The 24,295-nt window shown below is 39.2% G+C and overlaps 2 protein-coding genes and 1 long non-coding RNA gene across 4 annotated transcripts in view; all 3 read right to left on the bottom strand.

Moving 5' to 3' along the window:
- tmem184a (transmembrane protein 184a) overlaps positions 1 to 9,019 on the bottom strand; it is a 17,630-nt gene extending 8,611 nt beyond the window's left edge. Inside the window, exons 1-5 of one of the 2 annotated variants that reach the window (XM_084038061.1) lie at positions 8,601 to 9,019; positions 8,156 to 8,377; positions 3,570 to 3,735; positions 2,629 to 2,719; positions 499 to 574 (exon numbers count right to left, since the gene is read on the bottom strand). In XM_084038061.1, coding sequence (XP_083894187.1) covers positions 499 to 574; positions 2,629 to 2,719; positions 3,570 to 3,735; positions 8,156 to 8,377 — 555 coding nt within the window. In that variant the 5' untranslated portion in view covers positions 8,601 to 9,019. Of the gene's footprint in view, positions 1 to 498; positions 575 to 2,628; positions 2,720 to 3,569; positions 3,736 to 8,155; positions 8,378 to 8,573 lie in introns of both variants that reach the window. The other variant, XM_084038062.1, reaches the window with a different exon arrangement.
- Positions 9,020 to 9,408: 389 nt separating this feature from the next.
- On the bottom strand, positions 9,409 to 12,107 carry psmg3 (proteasome (prosome, macropain) assembly chaperone 3). The gene is made up of 3 exons (XM_084037029.1): positions 12,007 to 12,107; positions 11,007 to 11,235; positions 9,409 to 10,054 (listed from the first exon to the last, which is right to left on the bottom strand). The coding sequence occupies exons 2-3, from the start codon at positions 11,223 to 11,225 to the stop codon at positions 9,902 to 9,904; spliced, it is 372 nt and encodes a 123-aa protein (XP_083893155.1). The 5' UTR covers positions 11,226 to 11,235; positions 12,007 to 12,107; the 3' UTR covers positions 9,409 to 9,901.
- A 6,495-nt stretch (positions 12,108 to 18,602) lies between these two features.
- The window catches only part of LOC311031661, a 30,302-nt gene continuing 24,609 nt past the window's right edge, over positions 18,603 to 24,295 (bottom strand). The window contains exon 3 of the long non-coding RNA XR_014599099.1: positions 18,603 to 19,698. This is a non-coding gene — a long non-coding RNA (uncharacterized lncRNA). The remainder of the gene's footprint in view (positions 19,699 to 24,295) is intronic.

Below are 24,295 nucleotides of genomic sequence, written 5' to 3' on the forward strand. Positions count from 1 at the left end.
TGTGTCCTTTCAAAACACTTCACCTAGGATTCATGTGAAGCCACATTGACTGTTTATCTTTTGCTGCAAAAATAAAAAAAATAATTTTGCCATATATTTTGTTTTGAGGACATAACTCTCAGCTCCCATTTTTTTTTTTTATCAGCTTTAGGCTGGGAGCTGGTGCAGCATCCAAAGACACTGGGAGGGAACGCTGACAGCTCAAAACATCTCACTGTGTTACTTATCAAGCTGCTTTCACCTGGCCTCAAATGCTTTTGTTTCCCTTTTTTTTTTTTTTTTAAACCACTGGATGTTATCCTCCGAAATGCACACAACCAATTATAACAGCTGTCATTTTTAAGCAGTCTGAAGATCTTAGAAGAACGGTCATTTACAGCGCAGTATCTTCTCTTGAAGACAATTTGACATCTTTATTTTCCAAGGGGTGTTTATTTATTTCCGTGGTCAAAAATAAGCATGTCTAGGAGGAGAGATAAGGGGATAATTGATGCTCACCTGTTTGCAGAATCTTAAAAAGCCAATGGAGTAGCTCATCCCGCCGAGGCAGCAGGTACCATACAGACAACTTGATCTGTGAAGGAAATTATGGGCTATTAAGTAAACACTGAGTCATCATTCATATATACACATTTTTTTTTAAATCGACAACTATTTTCAGAATCGATTAATGGTTTTATTAATCCCCCCCCAAAATAAATCCTATATATTTCCCTCTCCCATCTTCTGACAATACTGGAGGACAAAATACAGCAGATTAGCCTTTCCTGAAGAAGCCCTGGTTTCAGCATATGTAATTGCATTTTTTCTAGCTATTATTTGTTTATTTTATTGTTTCTCTAAGTGGTGTTTAGAGTTTAGGTGGTGGGGGGATTAAATAAACGGGTGAGGCAGATTGGCTCTGCTGGAGGAGTGAGCCTGGAAGAAGCAGAGAGGAAGATGAGGTCCCAACTCACCCCGAAGCCTACTTGCCAACCCTACTGATTTTCATTGCCCTCTCCCAGTTTCCTTTATGACAAATTGTCCTTTTTGTTATTGGTTTCTGGCACTCTACGGCGTGTTCAATAGCCCGACGACAATAAAGCCACACTCACTCACACACCTCGTCCCCATGGAGACGGAAATGGAGAGGACGAAGAGAAAGACATTCTCAAACAAAATTCCAGATGTGCTGGAAAGAATAATTGCTTTTTCTTAGGGACAGTATTCAAAGGAGAGGGGCATGCATTTTGATAAATCTGCCACATCAGTGTACTTATTATTTTGTTATTTCCATCATTTTAAAGTTGCCAAAATACAGGAAATAAACACTACTTTTTGAACATTAATTGGGCTACCTCTTTGAGACAGTTTTAGTTTAAAAAAAAATGTGTTTACTTTCACTATGTCAAGGTTAATTAGTGAAGCTTTATTATTTTCTTTTCTTCTTGTTAAACGTAGTTGCTTGTAGCTCTTATTTTAATAGTGCTCCTTTCTTTATACTTGTTTATTTGATTTGAACAGCATCTGCTTCACCTGTTCTTGTTCAAGTACCTTGAAAATAAGATTACTTTGTTGTTTTATGTAAAACATCTGGTTTATCGTTGCTTCACCTTTCCCAGGGTCATACTAACGAGAAACAACGGCTCACAATCCGGGGGGTCATGGCTGCATCGGACCGAGATGCTGTTCAGAGCACTCAAACATCAGACTGAACAAAGCAATATTTCATTACTTATAATGTCTAATTATTCTAATGTGCCCTTGTTTTGCTTCTTTGGAGGTAGATTACTGATGCTGAAAACACTCAAATACACCGTCATCACTTGAGGATGGATATTCAAATTGAATTTGAGTAACAAATCGGGATTTGCCTGCAGAGTGAAAGTATTTCCTGTTTTCCTGGTTAATTCCCACAGTGCCGGTGTACATCAGAGGTGTATCATTTAAGCAGTTCACACTTAATTTAGCTTATTAACGGGAACATGCCATATTATACTGGAGCTAATATTGCTGTACACTATTAATTAGGAAAGGAGGAGGCTTAATGTGCTGCTAAAATGCCGTGACCATGTTTCCAACATGCTAACACAACTAGATGTGAGCACGGCGATGATGGCGTGCATACATAAACCATGTGATCTCAGTAATCTACCATGCTGCCGATGAAAACTTTAACATGCTACACCATTAGTCATGGTATTTGATGTCTATGGATATCCTAAAGGGTGTGCAACATTTTTATTAGTATGTAGAATTTATGCCTCGTCTCCAGTGGACGGCGTTGAGCAATGCCACCATTTATCAGGGCTCAAGATTAGTGTCTCCAGTGTCTTAAGAACCTGGCAAAGAGCTGCAGCCCTGTGGCTGAGTCAGCTATAAAACACGGGCTGTTTAAGGCTGGTCAAAAGCTCAGAGATAAAGGATAAGAGTACAGATTAACAACGCAGTTGTTTATTGCCTGCTGTCTCAGTGCATTGTTCAAAGCATATGCTAATACAAGGGCTGCAAGATGCTCCTTGAACCCTTTGTGGTTGTAACCCTGAAGACTAAACCATATGGAGTCGAGCTGAAGATAATATTTAATGCATTTTTAAATCCAGTACTAAGCTGGTATGTACACGTATGAATTGGTATGACATCACTCACTGTATGGGCTTTCCTCGGATCTCTGACATGATTGCGCTCTCACCTCCCAGATACTCAAAGGAAAGGCTCAGGAAGTTGTAAATGACGAACGCTGGAACAGAAAGCAAAGTACGTAACCAGACATGGCGTGACTTTAACTGCAGAATAATGTCTCAAGTATAACTGAATAAAAAAAAAGGTCAAATAATTTTAAAAAAAAGGAGAAAACAGCCACATCACACACAAAAAAAGAAAAAGTCCTAGATTTTGGAACAATACACGTTTTAGTCCTTACATTAAGAAGCTTCCAAGGGTTCTGTGTCTTGGAAATCTCCTCCTAATCCTTTGTTGCTATTTAAAGAGGGATTAAATGAAGCTAATGCTGATGGCGTCCAGTCAAGAGAAGGTTCATTATGTTTTAGCCGTAGCCGCCGGTCGTGGTATTCCAGTCTTCCTGTTTTCTGATGCACTGCACCTATCAATCAGCCACAAAATTGGCCTGCAAACTGGAAACTAATCTCCTGAATAATGTATTTCCTACTTCCCCCCTTTCTCTAATTACTTGTAACCCATTTTGCATATGATTCACCTTTGCCATTGGTCTTAAAACGTACGATACAAATAAGCAATTAGAGTTGGAATGGAGGAAAAAAAAGGCAATTAAACTACAACGTACAGAACAGGATTCCTATAATATTTGAAAATCACTGCAGAATTACAAATACATTTGAAAAAAAAGAGAAAAAAAGTTTTTGTTTTCCCAATTGCAAGCTCGAAGCTCCAAAAACAACTCCTCCCAGAAACGTAACACCTGAAATAATCAGGTCTACCGTCATTAGAACAATGGCTGGTGTGTGAAACTGGTTTAGTCAGCTTCTTGCCTTTCCTTTCACGGCAGCGATGTAAAATATGACGTTATCAGGCAGATACATTTAAAACGGGGAGTGCTTTGCGATCCTTACCTTCGTAGCAGTCTCGAACAGAGTCAAAGTAGACGTAGTACTGGTCGTTGCTGATGAAGAGCAGGCTGAGCCAGGAATCAAAGGCGTAAATTGGCACAATAAACAGGATGCGGATGATGTAGCGCTGCTCGTTGGGGACAGTGTAGGATCGAAGGTGTGTATAGATCTGCAATGAAAATACATCACAAAGAATATGAAAAACAATGGAGTTATGAACTAAAACATTTCTGATCACGATGTATGAAAAAAGCCAATCATGTTTTTTCCTATAACACTGACTGAGGCAATATAAAACGTGTGTGATCAACGTGATATGTCAACTAGAGCTAATGGAAAACAATCAAATATGCGTCCGATCTTGTACCGACTGCTCTGTCCATGTAAAGATCTATCGCTATGCAACAAGGCCGACGAGAATAAAGAGATTACCCAGCTAATAATTTAAGTTACAAAACATTCTAGCTATAAACTTAGTGGCCACACCTTAAATTGCACAGATTTAACTTCAAATAAAGAAGATAATACTAATCTGTAGGGGTGTAACGGTACATGTATTTGTATTGAACCGTTTCGGTACGGGGTGCTCGGTTCGGAACGGAGGCGTACCGAACGAGTTTCCATACGGACATATTAAGTAGAGGACCGCATTTGTGGAGCATGCTGCAGCCGCACATGCGCAGTTGCGCACACCGCGACACAATAAACAGCAGTAGTAGCGGACGTCATGGCTAATGCCGCTAGCGTTGGCAACAAGCCAGAGTTGGAGGACCCTCCCGCGACATTAAGGTCTCCCGTTTGGGAACACTTCGGCAAAGCGGTTTGCCGACATTGTTCATGTGAGGTCGGGTATGTTTCTGGCAACGCGTCAAACCTGTTGACGTATTTGAAACGGCACCACCCCCACGTGAACATCGCTACAACGAGGAGAAAGACGAGCGTAGCGTTAGTGCAAACACAGCTCCCCACCGCATTTAAACAGCCTCTCCCTGCCCTGTTCAATTTTGCACATCAGATGGAGAAAAGATTTGTTTTTAAAAAAACAGTCTGAGCCTTATTCATGTTATTTAATCTGAGCAACAACTTGAAACTATTTAGTGTTGCAACTGTTCAATTTTGCACATCAGATGGAGACATTTTTTTAAAGAAACAGTCTGTTATTTTTATTTATTTTTATTTTTATTTTTTAAATAAATATTTTAAATACTTGTATTTATATTTTTGAGCAGCATTCTAGCTCCAGTGCATGTTCCTACTGTTAAAAGCACAAAAGTAATAAACAACTAGCACATTTATATTTTGCATTTTGTTTTCTTACTGTACCGAAAATGAACCGAACCGTGACCTCAAAACCGAGGTACCGAGATTTTTGTGTACCGTTACACCCCTACTAATCTGTGAATACTTTTTTCCAATTTAACCACACACACAAACACAATACATTTATACAACTACTACAATGTCCCCATATGGCCCCTCATAAAAGTAATGCGGTGCAGCTGACGGCATTTATCGGAATAAACAGAGCATATGGCAGACAATCAGATTATCATTCTTTCTCATGACCTTTAGTTTTATATACAAGGCTTAGTTTTTAGTAGGGCTGTAACGGTTCATGAATTCGTACCGACCCATCACGACCCATGCAGGACACACAGAATATAGATTGATGCACATAATGTGCCCGAGTTGCACCAGGAAACTTTGTAGCACCTTTTAGAGGGAGATGTGTTTTAAAAGTGCAGCTAAACTACCCTCAGGGCTCTCAGGTGATGCTGATAGATTGGTTGGAAACATCTCAGCAATGTTAACAAATCAAAAACAAAGCTGTTGCAACATAAAGGTTGTGAGGAAATTGCCATGACCTGGCAATGCCTCCGATCCAACAATAGATTGTGTAAAACATGGGAGTAGTCTCTGCGACGTCACCCATAGGTTTCTGAAGAGCCAAAAAGTAAAGCCAAAGACACACTATAGCAAATTTTAACATGGGAGTCTATGGAGATTGACTCGCTTTTGGAGACAGCCTCAAGTGGCCATTTGAAGAACTGCATTTTCCTCAAATCCACGTTGACAGTTCAACAAGCAATATGCAACAGAAAATACATCAATAGTTTTTAATATTGCCATTTTAATTTATCCTCAAATCACTTCATATCTGACGAACGCTCGTCATATCTCGTCAACTAAACAATTAGCATATTTAACGGGAAACAAATTATTTCCCCAGTCCCTATGCAGACGACTGCGGTCGTACAGCTCTTTAATGCTAATTACCGACCACAGCTTATTAGGGAATAAGACTATGATGCCACAGACAAGGCAATCATTTTCTAGTAATTACTGATGACTCATTCTTCATAAAGAGACCATTTAAAAAAAAATGACTAAGTAACTAAAATTTTCTCAGGCAACCAAGATGCTAACGAGCCATTAGTTGACTAATTGAGTATAAGGAGGCAGACCAAGTAATAACTCACATCGCTGACTAATAGATCTCTGAAGGGAAGGAAAACAAAGAACATCAATTCAATTCAATTGATTATATACATTATTTTTCAGCAAAAATACAGACTATTCTCTGGTTTCAAAATTGTTATGACGTTTTTTGTCTTATATGATAGTTTTTTAGGTTTGGACTGTTGGCTGGGTAAGTATGAAGATATCAGTTTTGGGCTTTACTGTAGGTAATTCAAATTGCTTGTAGATTACTGATGCACGTTTTATTTGACCAACAGTCCAAAAACCCCAATATATACAGATTAAAATCACAAGTGACACAAAATTATAATAATTGTTTATCAAAACTGTGGCGGATTCATTTTCTGCCCATCTGCTTATCACTGCAGTAGTTTCATTTACACTTGGGCTGAATAACAATATTTGAAGTTTTCAAATGATTTTTGTTGCATTTTAATTTAAAATGTACCATCAGTGGGTCTGAACATTTTTTTTAAATCTGAAAAACTCCATTTGTAGAAGCAGGCTAAACCACATCCAGAGTCTCTCTCTGCTCTACGCAGCTTGATTAAATGCCTGTTAGAGGCTGCACATTAAAGCCTGATTACTGTGAGGGTGGGTGTGTGATGCATTTGGCTATCTCTACATGGGGAAGTGAAGCAGACTGTACACTGATGTCCTCCATTTGCTTGGAGAAGCCTACTACGTCCCTCCAGGCTCCATAACACTGACCTGACAGTGATGCATAGTTGTGTGCTGACTAATGGTATAATTAATAAAATCAAGGTCAGCCTTAAGTGTGTGACGTCTGCCCTGACAGCAGGTAGAGGAACAGGAACCACACTGACAACATAACTTAACTGAATGAGAGGGATGATACGCAGACACAATAACTGTATTCTGCTAATCCCGAACGCTTCGAGTTGCAAAGAAATAAGACAAATGAGCCACACTTCACATATTCCCGGGCCTGGAAAGCATCAGAGACTTCACAGCAAAGAGGATCTAAGGTCATTGTCCTTCTGTGTTTAGTATTCAGAAAGTGAATTTAAGAGTCTATAGCAATCCTCCAGAGCCACGTCAGATGAAACACCACCAGCATTGCAACGCTAGTCCTGCAGATCTTTTTATTCTCCTTGTGTGACAGAAAGGGGATGCCTGTTGAAAAACCTGCTACATTCTCCCCAGCGGTACACTCGTTATTTATTTAGTTAAATTAAAATGTCTTGTGGTAAGTGTTTGGCTAAACAAGTACTATATCAAAAAAACGATAGAAAGCTATTTGGTGGACACTTTTAACATTAGGATGCAACATGTTGATGCTTTGTGAGGATGTAACGAAGAACTTTTATTAATTACACTACAAAAAGAGACAGTTATGACTGTGTTAACATAAATATGATCCAGGCGCATGACTTCCAGCCTGAGGATGCGATATGCATTCATACAACCACTGACTAAAACCAGGAACTGTAGCAGCTGTGCAACATTAAAACCCCACAGCGAACAAGAAAGCAACAGCCCCGTACTTTATAACGCTGTAAATACTATCTCAATATCAATTGATTTCCCTGCTGATAATACACTGCGCCGTACCGCTCTCTCAGAGTGATAAAAACCATAATGATAAGCAATCATCCGTGCACAGTGGGTAACTCACAAACGCAACAGGAAGCGACGGTTTTAACGGTGGCCTGTATCAAGTCATTTACACTTCCTGTTTCCCCCCCTACCTCCCCCCCCCCGAGCACGGAGAGAGCACGCTGTGCATTCATCGTCCTCTAATCAGCTAAAGGATTTTTTTTGTTGTTGCCCCCATTTTAATCTGATAGTAACCCATGACCCCAAGAACAACATTCCCACAATGCAGCGGGGCCAGCGAAAGCAGGAAGAATGATACCTGCCTGGAATACATTATGACTAGATGAGACAAAGTGCCGGCTGTGAATGTGAAAAGAAGCGCCTCGAGCGGAGACACTGAATCCACCGCACTGTGTGTCACTCCTCAACCATCTGTGTTTGCATGTACGTCACTCAGTCAGCTCTGAGGCTGTTTCTCACTATGTGGTGCAGGGATTTCAAGCTTTGTAAATATTCTTGAAGGAGGACTTGGAAAAAAAATGACTCACCTGGTGGCACGTTATGAGCAAGGCGGACCAGACGAAGATCCCCGAGAGGCCCTGGGCAGTCAACGTGTTCAGAAACATCTGGTCTTCTATGATCGACCCGTTGCTCGTTCGAATAATGGTCATGTTGGAGATGTCTGCCTTGTCTGGGAGAATGGGGGCATCCAGGTGAATAATAGAATTATTTTCTGCTGATGAATCCACGTTTTGTAAAGAAATATTCATCTGAAACAGATGCAGAGAGACAAAAAAAAAGTCACAAACAGGTACAATTTTGACTGGATTTTGCCCAATAATGTCATGCCAGCTCATGTGAACACCACACAACTTTTACATTTTGTTATTGTAATTAAAAATAATACTAATTGAGTAAATACACTATTGTATAAGGAAGGGAAAGACCATTAATCTTGCTATTCACCTTCTTTACAGTCAACAAGGAGCTCACCGTGTCCCGTTGAGCTGGAAGCAGCTTTATCCTGCTTGAATGGTAGACTTCTGTCCACAACGCCGGCGTTATGGGATCAACATGGAAGAATAAAATACACCTTTCAAAAAACAGCCGAACGACCTAATTTCCTGCCTCTTACAAACGGCCCGTCGTCTTCATCAACGCTCAACCGGACGACACTTCCTTGTTTGAAAACAGGTGTCTAACGAGGTCAAAGTCCGCACAGTCGGCGCGTTTTAAAAACTCAAACAAAAACCTCGAACAAAGCTAACTTACGAACGTTAAAAACCGCCGCCGTGGTCTGAAGCGTTCACCGTGTGAAACCCGAGGAAAAAGTCCAGTTTCGGTGTAAACGACGGGGATTTGAATGCTTCCCTTGAGCGCGAGCAGCAGAGATAAACAGGTTGGGCACAGGTGAAAGGGTCACGTGTCTGCAGCTGATGTCGTCATCACGTCGTCGTCGTCTTACGTTGGAGCCGGCCCAAACCAGAAAAACTGTCACTTTTCCCCACGAAACAGCTGATTGTATATATTTATATCTTTGTTTATATGCACTCCTGTTTTTTTTTTAAATATTTTATTTTTGATAAAAAAATGTTTGTATCAAACGTACAGTGATTCAATTATGAATAATACTTTTATTGAAGACTATATTGTCATAAACTTTTTGTGTGAAATTATTAATAAAAGGGGGGACAATATATTGACTACTGCAATCAACCACAAATCAGAAATAAAAAAAATAAAATAAAATAAACATCTCTAATAGTCAAATATGCTTGAGTAGTTTCACGTTACTAGAAAAAGTGATGCATAGACTATACTTTATTTGTTTCAAAGAGAGAAAGAAAAGACAGTTTTAGAAGAGAACATTTTTATTTCTAAATTCTCTTCATGAAACAATTTAGAATGTGTTCATTCCCAAAACACAAAATAACAAACAGTATGAAGTTACAAAATCAAAACAAACAAAAACAGTAATACATATATGGGATGAAACTGGAGAAAACATTTACTTAGACAATGGACATTCTTCAGTTTTTGTGTGGCTTGCATTAAATCCTTCTTTTCAAACAGAGAGACTCTAAATTAAGTTTTCCAGACAACTTCACTGGCTCAACAAAATAAAAAGATCAAAGCTAAAGTAATTGGATTTACACTTTTCTGTCTTGCAGCACAAGCATCTGGGTCCTCTTTTAATCACACATTGTCATTCAGTAAATACTAAAATCCTTGTGACATCGGGGTGTCCTGTATCTCAGTAAGCCTCCAGGCTTCATGTCCATTATGTTGACTCTCTACCAGACCCGACAGCTTTTGATGATCTCTTTCATTTGTTTTATTGTATCTATGGAGGAATCCTTGAGTGCCAGTCCCAGTAAAACTGGTTTGTTGCCAGCTTCTTGTGACACAAAAGTTGCCAGGTTTTTGGCACAAACATGTGTCAGTGGCTGACGAGAGAAAAACAAATCAGACATTAGATAATTACACAGAGAAACGATGTGATGTAACATGTTTACACCAGAAGAAAATTACAGCTATACCCTCTATACATTTCATATTGTGTACATCAACAATCTTTAATTTCTTTAAGTGTACATTGAATTATACATATCTAATATATATATATATATAATTATTTACATTTCTTCAAGCAGGTTTTAGATGTCAGCTCACTTTCCATAATCATTTCACACTGAACTGAAAAACTTTACCAATCACATTTTGTGCCATTGCCTTTTCCTGGTGAATAGATATAACTTGCCTTTACTGCCATTCAGTGTTATTGATTGGCCTATATTCCGCAAACACCATTAAAAAGTAATTTCTTTTTGTGAAGTTTCTCAAAGTAAGCAGCGTTTGCACATCTTACAATATGACTCACAACACGATTAGATTTCAACCAAACCACTGATGTGGTTATCGCAGGTTATCTCGGCTGCTGTCATTCCAGTAAACTTGAAAACAGCACAGATAAAAGACTCGCTGTTGACATATTGCTTAATTATATTACATAACAGTACTCAATTATGATCATTCATAGTCTGTGTAACTGTGCTTTCTTCCTCAACTTGACTATTGACATTTTAAACAGACTAGAAGAATGAAAAAACTCAAATAAAACCTGTACAGTCAAAGATAATTACACTCCCTTTCTCTACTGATGATTCATGTCCAGCACTGAATAGATGTTTAAGATGACATGCTAATGCAGAGCTCAAATAGATTTCCTTGTGCAAACTTTGATTCCTGCACACCAGGGCAATTGAGAAGCAATCTTATCTGCCCTTTCACAGCATGAAATGAGTTACCAGGTGTTGCAAAAAGTCCACCTGATATCTCGTGAACAAGTCTATAACACGACTGATACAATATCAATCGGAACAATTTTTTCCAACGTACCTCGTCTTTGCCCAGCAGTACTTTGGTGGAGAGCGTTGGCGTGCTGATGTCATTAGATCTGGAGTCAGGTGTGACTGATATCAATGTCCCCATTTTGCCATATTGAGTGAGAACTATGAATATGTAATTGCTGAACTCGGTGCAGACGACCTGTGTTGAAATTCCATTGACTTCTTTCTCCGTCTGTCTCGATCTGACGATGGCCTCAGTAGATGTCATTTTGTCGATCCTGGGGAGGAAAAGGAAGCAGGAGAACGTACATGACAATTATTTGCAGGGTTGCTGCTAAATAGTATTTCACTATTGATTATTCTTCCCATTATTTTGCTATGAAATGTCAGAATAACAATCACCCAGAGCCCACTGTGACAACCAAAACCCCAAAATGTACTGTTGTATCAATTTACTATCATATGACAAAGAAAAGCATCGAAACCACTCATTATTTACTGTCAAATGCCTATTATTACTATGATCATTTCAGCTCTAGGTTAACACCAGACATATTTATTATGATGGCAGGGATGTTGATCATTATAGACTTTACTCTTCCTGTGTATTTGTATGCATGTTTTAACGTTGTATTAAACGTTACTGCATGAGTGTAAAGGAAACCTCTGCAGGCAGATATGTATTTTTTATATTTAAAGAACTGCTCTATACCACATCTTTTAGACACGTTTATTGGTATTTTTCAGATCTTAAATACATTACTTTTACAGAAAATAAGGTCTTACTTATTTGCAAAATGTGTGGAAATAAACTTCAAAGAAGATATACGAGCCGATAAATAATATTGGGCAGACAGCTAACGATAGAAGTTTTGGAGAAAAGCTCAACACAGGCGACGCTCGGCTACGAGGAAGATGCTAACGCTAGCTAGCTACACTGTTAGCTACAGCTAACGGTTAGCTCCAGTTGTAGTGTTCACGGTTGCCATGACAACGAACAAAGTGCTAAGTGTTCAGTGTATGTGTAGAATAAAACACAATCCTCTCACCCTGCTGCTTTCTTCTTCCAGCAACTTCAGTAGCGATCTGCAGCGCTCACCAAAATCAAACGTGTGCTACTGTTTGGTTGAACGTAAGCTGGCTATGCGTGATGACGTAGGATGAAGACGCGCCTGACTTCCGGGTTAGTTGCCGTTCCATTCAAAACAAATGAATCTAAGGGTTTTTCATCATGAAAAGCTGAAACAAGACATTTAGAGTTTTATGTTTCGGCGCAGTTGGGACATAACTCTATTCTTATTCTGATTACAATGTTTATTATAATGTTTAATTATCATGTTTTGATATTTGCTGCTGATTAAATCTCTTATATGCATTTTGCAGATTTGGAAAATGATTTTGCAATTTGTACTTTGTTAGAACATTACAAGGGGGCGAATAAAATGTAATGAAAAACTGAAAGTTTATGCATTTTTATTAAGCACAATGGAATTTTCTGTTTTTGCCTGAAGTTTGCCAGAGACTTGAATATTAAAATACTAAAGTGCACTTTATTTTGTTTTTCTCACAAATAGTAATCAAGGTTGCAGAATTGCTCACAATGCATGATTATACTTAATATAATATTAACTTCTGTATAAACAGACTAGGGACGCTGCTCATCTGTGTGAGTCTGAAGTGTATTAAATAGCAATGCTTTGGTGAAGAGGCATGTGTACTGAGCATATGACATAAATGAGACTTGGATTACAATATACGAGTTGTGTGAGAGTTTGTAAACAGATGTTTTGTAAAAGGATGATCAGTTTTGTTGTTGTGCAGCTCAATTTACTTCAATTCATCATGACCTTTCTCCGTTTTTGAGTCTCCTGAGGCGAGTTTTCTGCAAAAGTCAAGGTAAATGACTGATATACAAATGCTCATTTTGTGGATGAAGTATTCCTTTAATCTGTTATTTTCCCCGAGATGACTGTGACCAAGTGAGGATGATTCAACTGAACTTTGAATAAAGTATTATCAAGAGTGAACGTTTTTATGTTTAAAATTAAGCCGATCCTCTGCCCTGGTACATTTCAATCAATATTAAGTGGCAGAAATAAATCTTCCAAAGAAACCACAGAAGCAAGATGTTTTCTAATTAACTGTCAATGGAGCTTTAATTTTAGGAGCAGATCAAGTCTTGCGTTTCATTTTGATTCTTTTTTTAACTTTTAGCACTTTACAATTGATAGAGAGGACCGGAGAAACTTTTCTTGACTGCTTGTTGTGGTACAAATATGCTTATGATTGATTAATGCAATGGACGTATGAATAGAATATTTACATTTTTAACAACTGCGCATTGAAAACTATCTGAAAAGCAGTTTTCAGCCCAGCAGTTTAATGACCTGACATTTGACCTATATTATGCCATACGTAAGGTACAAGGACAGTTTAGCAGGCCATTTTACATTTAGGCTACATTTGCCAACAACCGCAATCACATCTGCATTTACAGCGATGGAGGAGGCAGTGGAGGAATTTTCACTGTTAGCAAAAGTGCTTGGTTGACTTTTTTTTTTTTTTTTTTTTCAGGTGGATGTGAGGCTCCACTGAAGTCTGCAAGTGCTGCATCAGGCTGACTGATCCAAAAGGAGCCATCCTGATGAACATGACACACTCACAATGTCAAATAGAGCCGGCTCAGCGGAATTGTTATGCACTCTGAGTAGGCAGCGGTAGGTATGAAATTGGTTGGACCGCTCCCGATACTCCCTGGCTGACCATCTGTGTCCTTGACTGATCATTTTGATCCAAACAGAATTGTAATGCAAATATCAATATACAACATTTCAGCCTCACTTGGGTACTCAGAGTCTGTCATGGTGTGTTCAGGTGAACTAATGTTTGAAAGGCTACAGTGAGGTGATTGAGATATTTAATTATGTGTGACATTATACTTTGGTTTGCAGTGAATATGAATTACTATCACATGACACGCAGCAGAACAGTTTCATGGAAGCTAAATAACTTATTCACTAAGATTTTGTTCATATCAGTTTGAATCCTCATGGTCTAGTTATTTATTATGAGTTATGACATGAGAACATAACATGTGTTGTGAAGATTTTTTATATTGTTTTATATCCTTCATTTTCCATATTATTACTGTTGGCTGAACATTGACATTCACAAATGTCAGCTGCTGTTAGATCATAGCAGATTCATCCAGTGGGTCACAAGTAGGTTTTTATTATAGAAAATGTGTAATGACTTTCTTATTCATCTTTCCATGTAATATTTCTTTTTTTAATCACTGAGGACTTGTTTTGCATAATGAATAGTAGTCTCGCACTGATGGCGGCAGTGGCTGTTTCAGGGGTTCAAGGGTCCTCGAACCGTTGGAAAAAGGAGTATTATTCTTTTTTTAATTTGATTAATATGAAGATATACAGATAATTATTAGTGAAGGGTTTTCAAATTACAGGCTTTCTTTCTCTCCACTGCTCTGTTTGCTACCAACCTTTTCCAACTCATCTGCCATGTTAACAATAGTAGCCTTGGTTGAGGGAGGGGCTTTTTGGATAACGCATCAAAGGAGGGCAGGAATTTAATTTTAGTCGTTGGTTATGTAAATAGTTTGTACTCTGGATGACAGTTCGACATGTTAAATTTAGCAGATGCACTTTTAAACTGTCGAGGAAGACATGACGTTCTTTCATGATCTTTCTTTGGGCTATAACATGTTAAAATAACGTCCAACCGCATCCTTAATTTGAGCGTTGAGAAACTTTGACTGTCACATTTTTAAAAGAGTTGAGGGTCCTCGATTTTACACACAGCCTTTCTTCGGTCTGTGTGACTAGTCAATCACTTCCTTTCTCTCTATCTGTCTCACCCACAGACCCTCTGTGTCAAAATTTCATCCCAGATGAAAATATCTTATTTGCTGCATGAGACAGCTTCCATCACCGCCGCGCCGTTTCATCTTCACATTCAAATTTGTTGGCGTTTGTTTATCTCATCACGTCTCTTCGGTATGCGGCGAATACACATCAGCCAGGCTCATTTTAGTCTCTTTACACCTTTTGAATAAGAACTACCTCCATATCAGGTCATCAGTGAGACATTTTCCTCACACCTGCTTTGTAAAATCAGAGAAGCTCATATGGTGGATGGGGGCAAAAAGGCAACTTCACGCCTCAGTACATTCCACAATCACACATCCCCACATTCACACACACACACACACACACACACACACATAGACATCTATTACCCTTGTGGCCACTAGAGTGCTGTGCTGTATTACAGATAGAGCTCAAAAGAGTCTTCACCATGACATTTGGAAGTTGAACTCACACCACGCGGGATTAGCCCCTGTGGTTAGTTTCCATTAAGTGTTTTTAAAATGCAGGCAACGACAAACCAAATGGGAAAATACAACATGTTCAGGACATTTGTTGGAAAGCTTTAGCAGATTGTGATTTACCCTTTCTTGCCCACGCAGACCAACAAATCACATTAACGTTTTGTGTTTGAGAATGGTTTTATGTCAGATTTTTGTTTGAGATCTAAAAAAAAACCTAGATCAGTGTTGATAACACACATTTAAGAGGCATTTATGACTATATTCCAGGGGACTGGAACTAATAACAACATGTATTTCCCTAACAGGAGGTTTCTGAATTTGAAAAATGACTTTCCAACTCTACAACAACAAAAGATGTCTAAGCTTGACCTTCCTCTCATCTACCTCCCATTTATTCTCAAGCTCTCAACACTGGCGGACATTAAAACAAGCGAGTGTCGAGAAATGCAAGATATTCCATTCACGCGCCCCCAAAAGCACACGACAATGTCCCTTTTATTCCAGTATATTGCTCCATGAAAGGCGGTTACCAATTTTTTTATGTTTCGCAAACCACATTTCCATTGTTTGTCTGCAGGTTTGAATGGGTTTTGAGTGACAGAAGGCAGATTGAAATAGAGAGGAAAACAGAAATGAGAGAAGCAAGCAAAGACACATCCCACTCCGTCTCATCTCAGCTCTTCACAGCGTTCCAGAAATGCACACGAGAAATCAGGTCTGGAGCATCTCTCTAAAGGGGTTTGGGCTTAATCTTTGAACGCTTTGTTAAATCATATCACACACAAGCAGAGACATAAGAACATAAGACATGGATCCCAGATACTGTAACTGATATCCTGTTTTAAGTGCCTCTGCTATACCGATGTCCATCTGTAGAATACAGGAGTCTCTCTTTATTCCCATGTCTCCAGTATAGATGGAGCTCGTCTGCTTTACTTGTTTTATGTGACCCTGCACTTGTGAATGCACGAGCCAATAGCCAGAGCCAGTAAAAGCTCCCCCCAAAGCTGATGCAGAGGCATTAATACTTCAAGGTGTAATAAAGTTAATACTTTGGAAGAAACAAACACAGCATGCTGAGGTAATCTTTTAATCCAACTATGCTCCAATTAGACGATATTGATGTAACTTCCAGCTAACATGATGATCATGATGCATGATAATGACGGAGGATCCATTTAAATGCGTAAGAATCACATTCATGCCTCTTGTGCTTATTAAATAAACCGTAATTAGTGAGATGATTAGTGGAAGTGTGTGTCCGGTATCTCTACATACTGATAAAATCATTTGTACATAATTATTAAGCATATCAGTGTTATTGTATATTGAGAGGAATAATATATCCATAGCTCAGAGTAGATGTGGGAACAATGTTCATATTTGCATCATGTTGAAAGTGGAACCTTGTCCTTTGTTTGCAAGTTATGAGATGTTATATAAGTAATAACCCTTCAGCATCTTCACATTCCTCAGTATTCAGGTCAGCAGGGGATTCACACTCGCTTGTTCCCTGTTTGTAGATTTCTATCCTTGGTGTTTCCACTGCAACATTTTGAGAATGTTTATATTTTTAAAATGGAAATATCCCATCTCCACTTCATCAGCGAGAATATTTGAATAATTAGCAGCAAAGGAGACTTGCTTTAAACAAATTGCTCTCATCTCGGGGGCACTTAAGATATTAAGTGCTTCACATTTCCATTGTTCTCACACATTAAGCTGCACTATTTGGTCCTCAATCTTGTTTTTGTGATCATTAATCATTACTAACGACCTTCATTAGGTGCTTGCTTAGTTTATCCATGTCCATGCATGTTTGCTGTGCAGACTGAAATCCAGACTCGGCCAATTATGAAAATATAATAGTTATTACAAGATGGAATTTATGCGCAGGGATATTGATGAGATTGGCCATCACCCTCTAAACAGTTGAGCATATTGGTGGATGAGTTCATTAGCAGTAATCAGTCTCAACCGCCTCTTGACACATGCATGTAAATGAAACATAAGCAGCGTGCCCTTTAGTGTTTAGGTATTTCCACACAACTGTATCACCTGATTAATTCAAATAACTTTGTTAATTTGTGCCACTGATTATCTGCCGGGTCCGTGATGCAGCACCTCATTAGATGAGGGTGGCCAGAAGGCATTCATGGCAGTCAAGCCCAGAAATTATATATTCACAAACCAATATTGATATTCAGCAGCGTGATCTACAGAAATATAATTCAATTTATTAAATGCACTCTGAAACGTATTTGAAACTTCAGGTCACTTCTTGAATGAAAATGGGGAAGCGGAGAGAAGACAAGTAAATCAAGGAAATAGTAAACAATGTGTTTTCACAGATGGCAATGGGGGACTTGTTTTCTTGAAGCCTCTACCCGAGTGTTCCCCAGGAGAAATCACCCCACACCTCCGAACTCCATGACACTCATGACCTCCTGGAAAAAGTCTGCAAGGAAAGATACAACAGCGTTTCATATATGATATCTTATGAAAAGTTATTTTTCATCCAAATGTTCTGCAACACAATCTTTCAGTGCACCTGTGCAAACCTACGGTGCAGAAGCTGTTCAGGCAACAGCGTTACAGCACTTTAAAAGTCTGTGGTTTGGGTTAAAATAAGGATTTTTGAGGTAGTCGGTTAAGTTCTTAAAAATACCTAACCCGTACGTACATTTCGGGTCAAATTGAACCCGTCTTGACATTTGACAGCAGTAAAAATACCCTAAATGTCATTCTTTTAGCTTGACATTTGATGACTTTTCCTATTGAAATGGATTTTTAGACCCACCAGTGTTGGTCAAACCAAGGAAAATGGTGGTTTTAGAGTCTTGAAACTGTGAAAGGGAATCTGCCATGCCTGGGTGTATTTATTATGAAACAGTGGTGATAGAGTTCAACGGGAACCTTGACATTGTCACTTGAGCTGTCTGTGTTCCCACAGAGACGGAAGTCTACTGAATGTGACTGCCACTTGAAGCAGAATAGTGTTGCTGCCACAAGGATTGATTTAAAAAGAAAAAATCTTTATTATATTAAGAACGAGCACTCAGATCTGAAATGTTTGGCTTGTGCTGAGTTTACTCTGATGTGAGTCATTGAATAAGTAGACTAGTCTGTCCTATGGGTGTGGCTATACAAGCATGGAATCAGTGCATGCCAGTGGTGCAGACAGGAATCAACACAGGAATGTAGACCAATCAAAGTCTTTACTGGAAGAAGGTCATAAAGTCAAACGGGGGGAAGCCAAAAGTCAGAAATCACAGGAAATGCAAACACTAAAGTATGATTGAATGCTACACATTAAGACAAACTGACAACAGGGAACAAACTGAACAAAGTACTTATGTACACAGGTAATGAAACAGGTGGAACTAATTAGGGGCAGGGCAGACAATAGACAGTGGCGGGAAAACACACAAGGACAGGAAGTGGAGGAAGAATGCTGAATGAAATGACATGAACGACATGAATGCGTCAGCCAGACTCAATCAAATACATGTAATTGCCTGTGCATTGCCTTTGTTATCATTTTGAACAAAGTTAAAGTGATTTACACATTTCATTCTCATCACCTTTTTTCTAAGTTTGAAAGCAGTGAACACTTTAATTAAATCCAGGTTTGCTATATTAAGTTGATTTGTTGGCGACCATTATAATGTCCTGATTCATCCGCATTTTAAACACTTTTTTTTACCATCCTAATGCTAATTTACCTGTAATTGATTTTGCAAAAAAATATTTTAGATATCCAGATATAAAACAAACGAAAGAGCTATGTTTTGATTTGTGCACTGAACCACCGGGCAAATCCAAAGCAGCTCACTGTGGAGCAGTGTGAAGGTGACTACATATTTAATGACTTGGTAGCCGAGACATATTCAACTCTCCAAAGAGGTAATGAGGAGCTGTAAATTGTGGAGCTGTGTGAAACTCTCTACTTTCTCCTTTGACACTAGAAGAGGATAATTCCATGTGATTAATTCACTTAACCTGCAAACAAAACACACACAAAAAGAGGCAGAATTACGCAATTCAATTAAGTAGACTGAACAACATATTGTAGCTTGTGAGATCCGTCACATCCAGGCGGGGGATTTTTTATGTGGGATCAAAAACATACATGATATGCATATTTCAGGAAGCTGAAAGAAACAAGTAACATCTGAATACTTGAAGAAGGGATCCCATGTGTGAGTCCGCTGTATTTGGTTCAATACAGCCCGAAGGTTCATGGGTTGAACCTTTAAACAATTGATGAATAAAACAACACACGTGGGCCTTTTAATTTGTCCTGCTTAGATCAGCCTCTGCACAGCGTTCGGCGTTCCCAGCCTCAGTATCGCTGCCTGGGAGGAGGTGTTGTCTGTTGCCCGTCTCCCTGCATGATGGAAAGAGCAGAAAGGTTGTCGGCGGACAAAGACAGCTTTTAATCACAGATGCGGTCTCAATAGAGAGCCGCGGCAGCAGGTTCATAACGTTTGGGTCACTGCAGGTCCTCATCTAATATTCCTAAAGGTGGAAAAGCATTGTGAATAGATTTTGGGCTGAGCAAGGGAAATTAAATCTGTAATCTACAAGCAGTGTCAACAAGCATTCTTCATTTTTTGGCACGGACTTTCTTTTGAGGGCTGGTTTCCATTTTTTTTTTGTAGTTGTGGTGGGTGTGTCGGCGCTGCTGCTGCTGTTGTGTGTCATTTTGCATGATTTATCACCAGTGAGAAAGCCCGCTCACACACTGAGAATGGTGTCGGGACTCGAGTGAAAAAAAACATCTAAAAGAAAAATGAACAGAAATGGGCTTACCTCTCCGATATGTGACATTTATGATAATTTGAAATGAAGATCCTCATTTTTTGAAATACCAGCCTTTTAGGTTTTGCACACACATCTTAGATTTCAGTCGCAGTATTCATCTCACCTTTGGCTGGTATTCAGCTTGTTGTTTGATAAATACACCAGAGCATTTGGGTATTGTTTTTCACGAGACATAATGGGCACAATATTTTACAATGACATGGCAATGTCTTTGTAGGCGGACCACCCTAAATTCATTCATCAATCTGAGTCTCTGTGTTTCCTGACTGGGTGGCATTTGGTTAAGAGCGAGTGCAGGTACGGTGGCACGTCTCTGATTCCTCCCTGGCATTATTTAGAAACAGCAGGAAGCACACAGATACATTCCACACACCTGAGAAAAGGTCACAGAGAAAAATGGAGAACAGCGGCAAATTGCCTCTCCATCCCATTACTGGGCTCGGGTACCACAATACGTTACCCAGCCTGCCACACTGGAGGGCTCATGTGAACTATGGGCTCTGATTTAGGCCGAGAACTTTGACTGCGGCACATTAATCTGGTCTGGGCGTTTTCCACTCGTCAACAAATTCTTTGTTTTACCTCCTCGGGGGAAGTAGGAATAATCGAAGGAAATTGTTTATTATCTCTTGTTTATTTTTTATTTTGTTACCTAAAATCGAGGTTTGACAATATTTTAAAGAAATGAATTTCAGTGGAGAAACCTAATTTGTGCTTTTCATAGGAATGAGTCACCAATACCCTTAAAGTGATACCAATAAAATTGATTATCTTATCATGTGATTGTCTCATTTCCACGTTCAGAGCCGTGAAGGGAAATCCCAGCTGCGTGAGTCGTAGCTGCTGCAGTCGTGGGCCAATCACACGTTGCATCACATTCCCAGTGATTGGCTGCAAAAGCATCCAAATAGTGATTTCCAGCATCGTTTGACTTGATACTACTTGGGTTACTTCAGTCGATACCTTTAATTTATAGAGTGCCTCATCTTTGGCTTTCCAGCGACGACTTCTCATTCATTCCCGAGGCTCGTCTGTGAACGGCACGTTGCCATGGCACACCCCACACACATAAAAAGGATACTTAGGATACTGTGATTTTGTTTGACTCAGCAAATCAAGCTTCCCACCAGGCTGATTTTTAATTCACCTTAAGGGCTCCACTAAATCAGCAACATGGCAGGAGCAATTCAGAGTGGGAGTGCTACATCCATCGTCATTCTCAAAGGCATCGAAGTGTGTGTGTGTGTGTGTGTGTGTGTGTGTGTGTGTGTGTGTGTGTGTGTGTTTGGAGGTTTAACGACTGATGAGGTGTGTAGCTCTGTTGGTCTCTGTGGTGTTTGCTTTGCTTTACAATCTCTCCCAGCAAAGCCTCAAATGTTCATGGCTGTGTTTCTGCGAGCGGACTCCATGTCCAGGCTTCCGTCTGACACACGGAGCAGAAGTATGCCATTTTAATGTGCTCACTGAGCAGGAACATTGTGTTTGACTTTGGCTGTTCTTATCTGCCCCTTGGTAGTATCCTTCTCACGTTCTAATTTGCTTTCCACTGAAAGGCATTTTTTGTTATTAAATTATTCAAATGAAGACTGCCACAGTCTGTGAAATAAACTTAAAGAGAATGGGTTAAGATTCCACTCAAGGCACTGCGTTTGCTTGCTATTTTCCAAAAAGGGAAAATAGTTTAAACCAATAGAGCCCAATCCACAAAGGAGACAAAAAACAATTATATCCATTCTGTTGTTATGTGGATATTCTTCTACAGAACAGTAACTGATACATTTAAACATTGAATCCCACACGGAGGACATTTGACTCAGTATATCCCTGTTAAAAAACACAAATACATACAGGCTGCTGTACATTTTTGTATAATTACTCAGTGATCGATTATTGTTTCCAGGTACAATTTTGGGTGAAATGTGCATTTATCGGACAGTTATACCAGAAACATATGGTTGCCAATAAAGTTTGAATAATTTGCAAATAAGTCTTGATGCATTTAAATAGGAATAAACAGAGGATTGTGTCTGAAATCAAAATATTCCAACTTTAGAGACAACAGCGTTGTTTAGACAACGACATACTGCACAAAAACCAAATGACAAAGCATTTTGTCGGGGAACGCCACGTTGTGTATCGCGGCAAAAGTTGAGTTCAACTTTTTTTTGACCGGATCACTCTGCAGGTCGTTTTATTACGCTTTTCCTTCTTTGAAGCTATTTCTTACCGTTGATGAATATTGCTACTGACACAAATCCACACTGAACTTTGAAAAAGCAATCTTTCAAGCCATACGTGAGGTCAGTGTTCCATACCCAACAATACATTTTGAGTGGAGTATCATATGAAGTTATCCTTTTGTTCATCTGGAGGAGCAGACATTCATTCCTGGGGACGGACGGACCCATTACATTTCATTCAACAAAAAAACAACAAGAGCTGCCTCCGTTGGGCCAACAGAGTGAATTTCAGTCTTTTTGTGGAAAATGACACGACAGACGATCACATCATATACGCGCCTCTCTCTTCAGTCCTTCCAAACAGCTACCTGTTGCTGTCATTTGGATCTGTGACGCCCGCTAGTGTGCTGAGCCAAAAAACATAAAGGTGGAACAACAAAGCAGACACTTTGACAGGTTACTGCAACATCTGTGCTGTTCTATTAGAGTTTGTGTTAGCTGGATCTGCTTTGTGCTCAAGTCTTCACCCCGGTCTCCTCGGAGCTCAGATGATGCAGAACGTGGTGGATGGTTGAGTTATATATGAACATTCAGAATCTGAAGGCAACGGGACACAATTTTTGGCATCAGGACTGGTTTAGTCCAAGTACAGGGTCGCCTCTAAAGGTGGAATAATATGCAAATGTCTTGTCTTGGCCAATCACTTGGACTCCTATCTAATGATTTCTCTTTTTATTGGTTTAAAATGCTTGTAAACTGTTTACTTTCAACTCTCACGTTGTTCATAATGTCTCTAAGTTCCTAATCAGACTGCAAAAACAATGAGCAACGCACAGAAAAGGATGGCCTGGATATCCGCTTCATAGCCTGGAATCCAAGATATATATACAGTACTTCATCCCCAGGAAGCTGTAGAAAAATGTTAACTTTGCTCCAGCTGAAAGTGAGTTCAAGCCCTGGAGCGCTTCAACAATTAATTAGAGATTTATAATGATGGAACCATAGTTATGAATAATCCATGTCTCAAGCCCCAGGAGTTAGCATAGCCTAGAGGGAGATCAACAACCCGACTTATTGTAATTTGTCATCATTGTTATTTCATTTATTTATTTTTGCATCTTAGCCTTTGCTATCTAATGTATCCTCTGATAAAAAAAAACCAACCTGTTTGCATTGTGGGGCGTATAAATATGCATAAATAAACAGTTTAGTCAATTTCTTGTCATTAGCAGAAACTAATTAGTGAGAGTCTCTTAATTGAACAATTAGCCTGTGTTTACATTTAAACACATTTCTTTTGAATTTATTCAAACCCATTTGGCCCTTTTTCACCATTTAGTGTTTTTGGAGACATAAGTTAGTGTTCTTTATGCCAAATCATGATAAACAGTCGCTACCAGGAAAGCTTTTCATATTAACTCTTTGAGAATGTTAGCATGGTGGAGTGTTTCTCCACATTAACATCACAGGAAGGCTTACTGTCGTGGATTAGAGCTGCTGAGTCATGTGTAGGTTGTGCAGGTAAGCAGCAGCAGACGTGTTGCTATGGTGTTGGACTTGAAAGGACTCCTAATGTTTCATCAGACATCAGACTTGAGTAGGCAAAGTCTCTGCAGTCGTCATCCATCTGACCTCCAAGCACTACTCGACAAATTTAATGCCTCGCAAGAAATTATTGTTGGCAGTAGCAAGATGGTGAAAATGAGATTAAATGGATATTTCTTTTCTACGGAAACCAAGCACACTTAGAGAATGGAAGCTTATTTGACGTATTTTGTAATTTCTTTACAAGGTCATCAGGAGGAAAAATGATATTGATAGAAATCATCATGCAAAAAAAAATGGAGCTTGAATGTGTCATTGTAAAATGGAGGAAGGAGAACACAAAAGGAAAATGGTTAAACCAAAAGAACCATTAGTTTCAGTAAAACGACCTTAGTTGAAGCCTGTTTTAGAAACTTGTATTGTCTTTCAATGAAT

This window comes from Eutrigla gurnardus (assembly GCF_963514095.1).
Source record: "Eutrigla gurnardus genome assembly, chromosome: 20".
In the NCBI taxonomy this organism is placed as follows: Eukaryota; Metazoa; Chordata; class Actinopteri; order Perciformes; family Triglidae; genus Eutrigla; species Eutrigla gurnardus.

Bases quoted from the DNA above. Each gene is read 5' to 3' on its own strand.
- psmg3 (XM_084037029.1), bottom strand. From the start codon at position 11,225: ATGACATCTACTGAGGCCATCGTCAGATCGAGACAGACGGAGAAAGAA. The intron at 10,055-11,006 runs GTACGTTGGAAA...TTCTCTCGTCAG, and splicing joins TACTGCTGGGCAAAGACGAG to CCACTGACACATGTTTGTGC.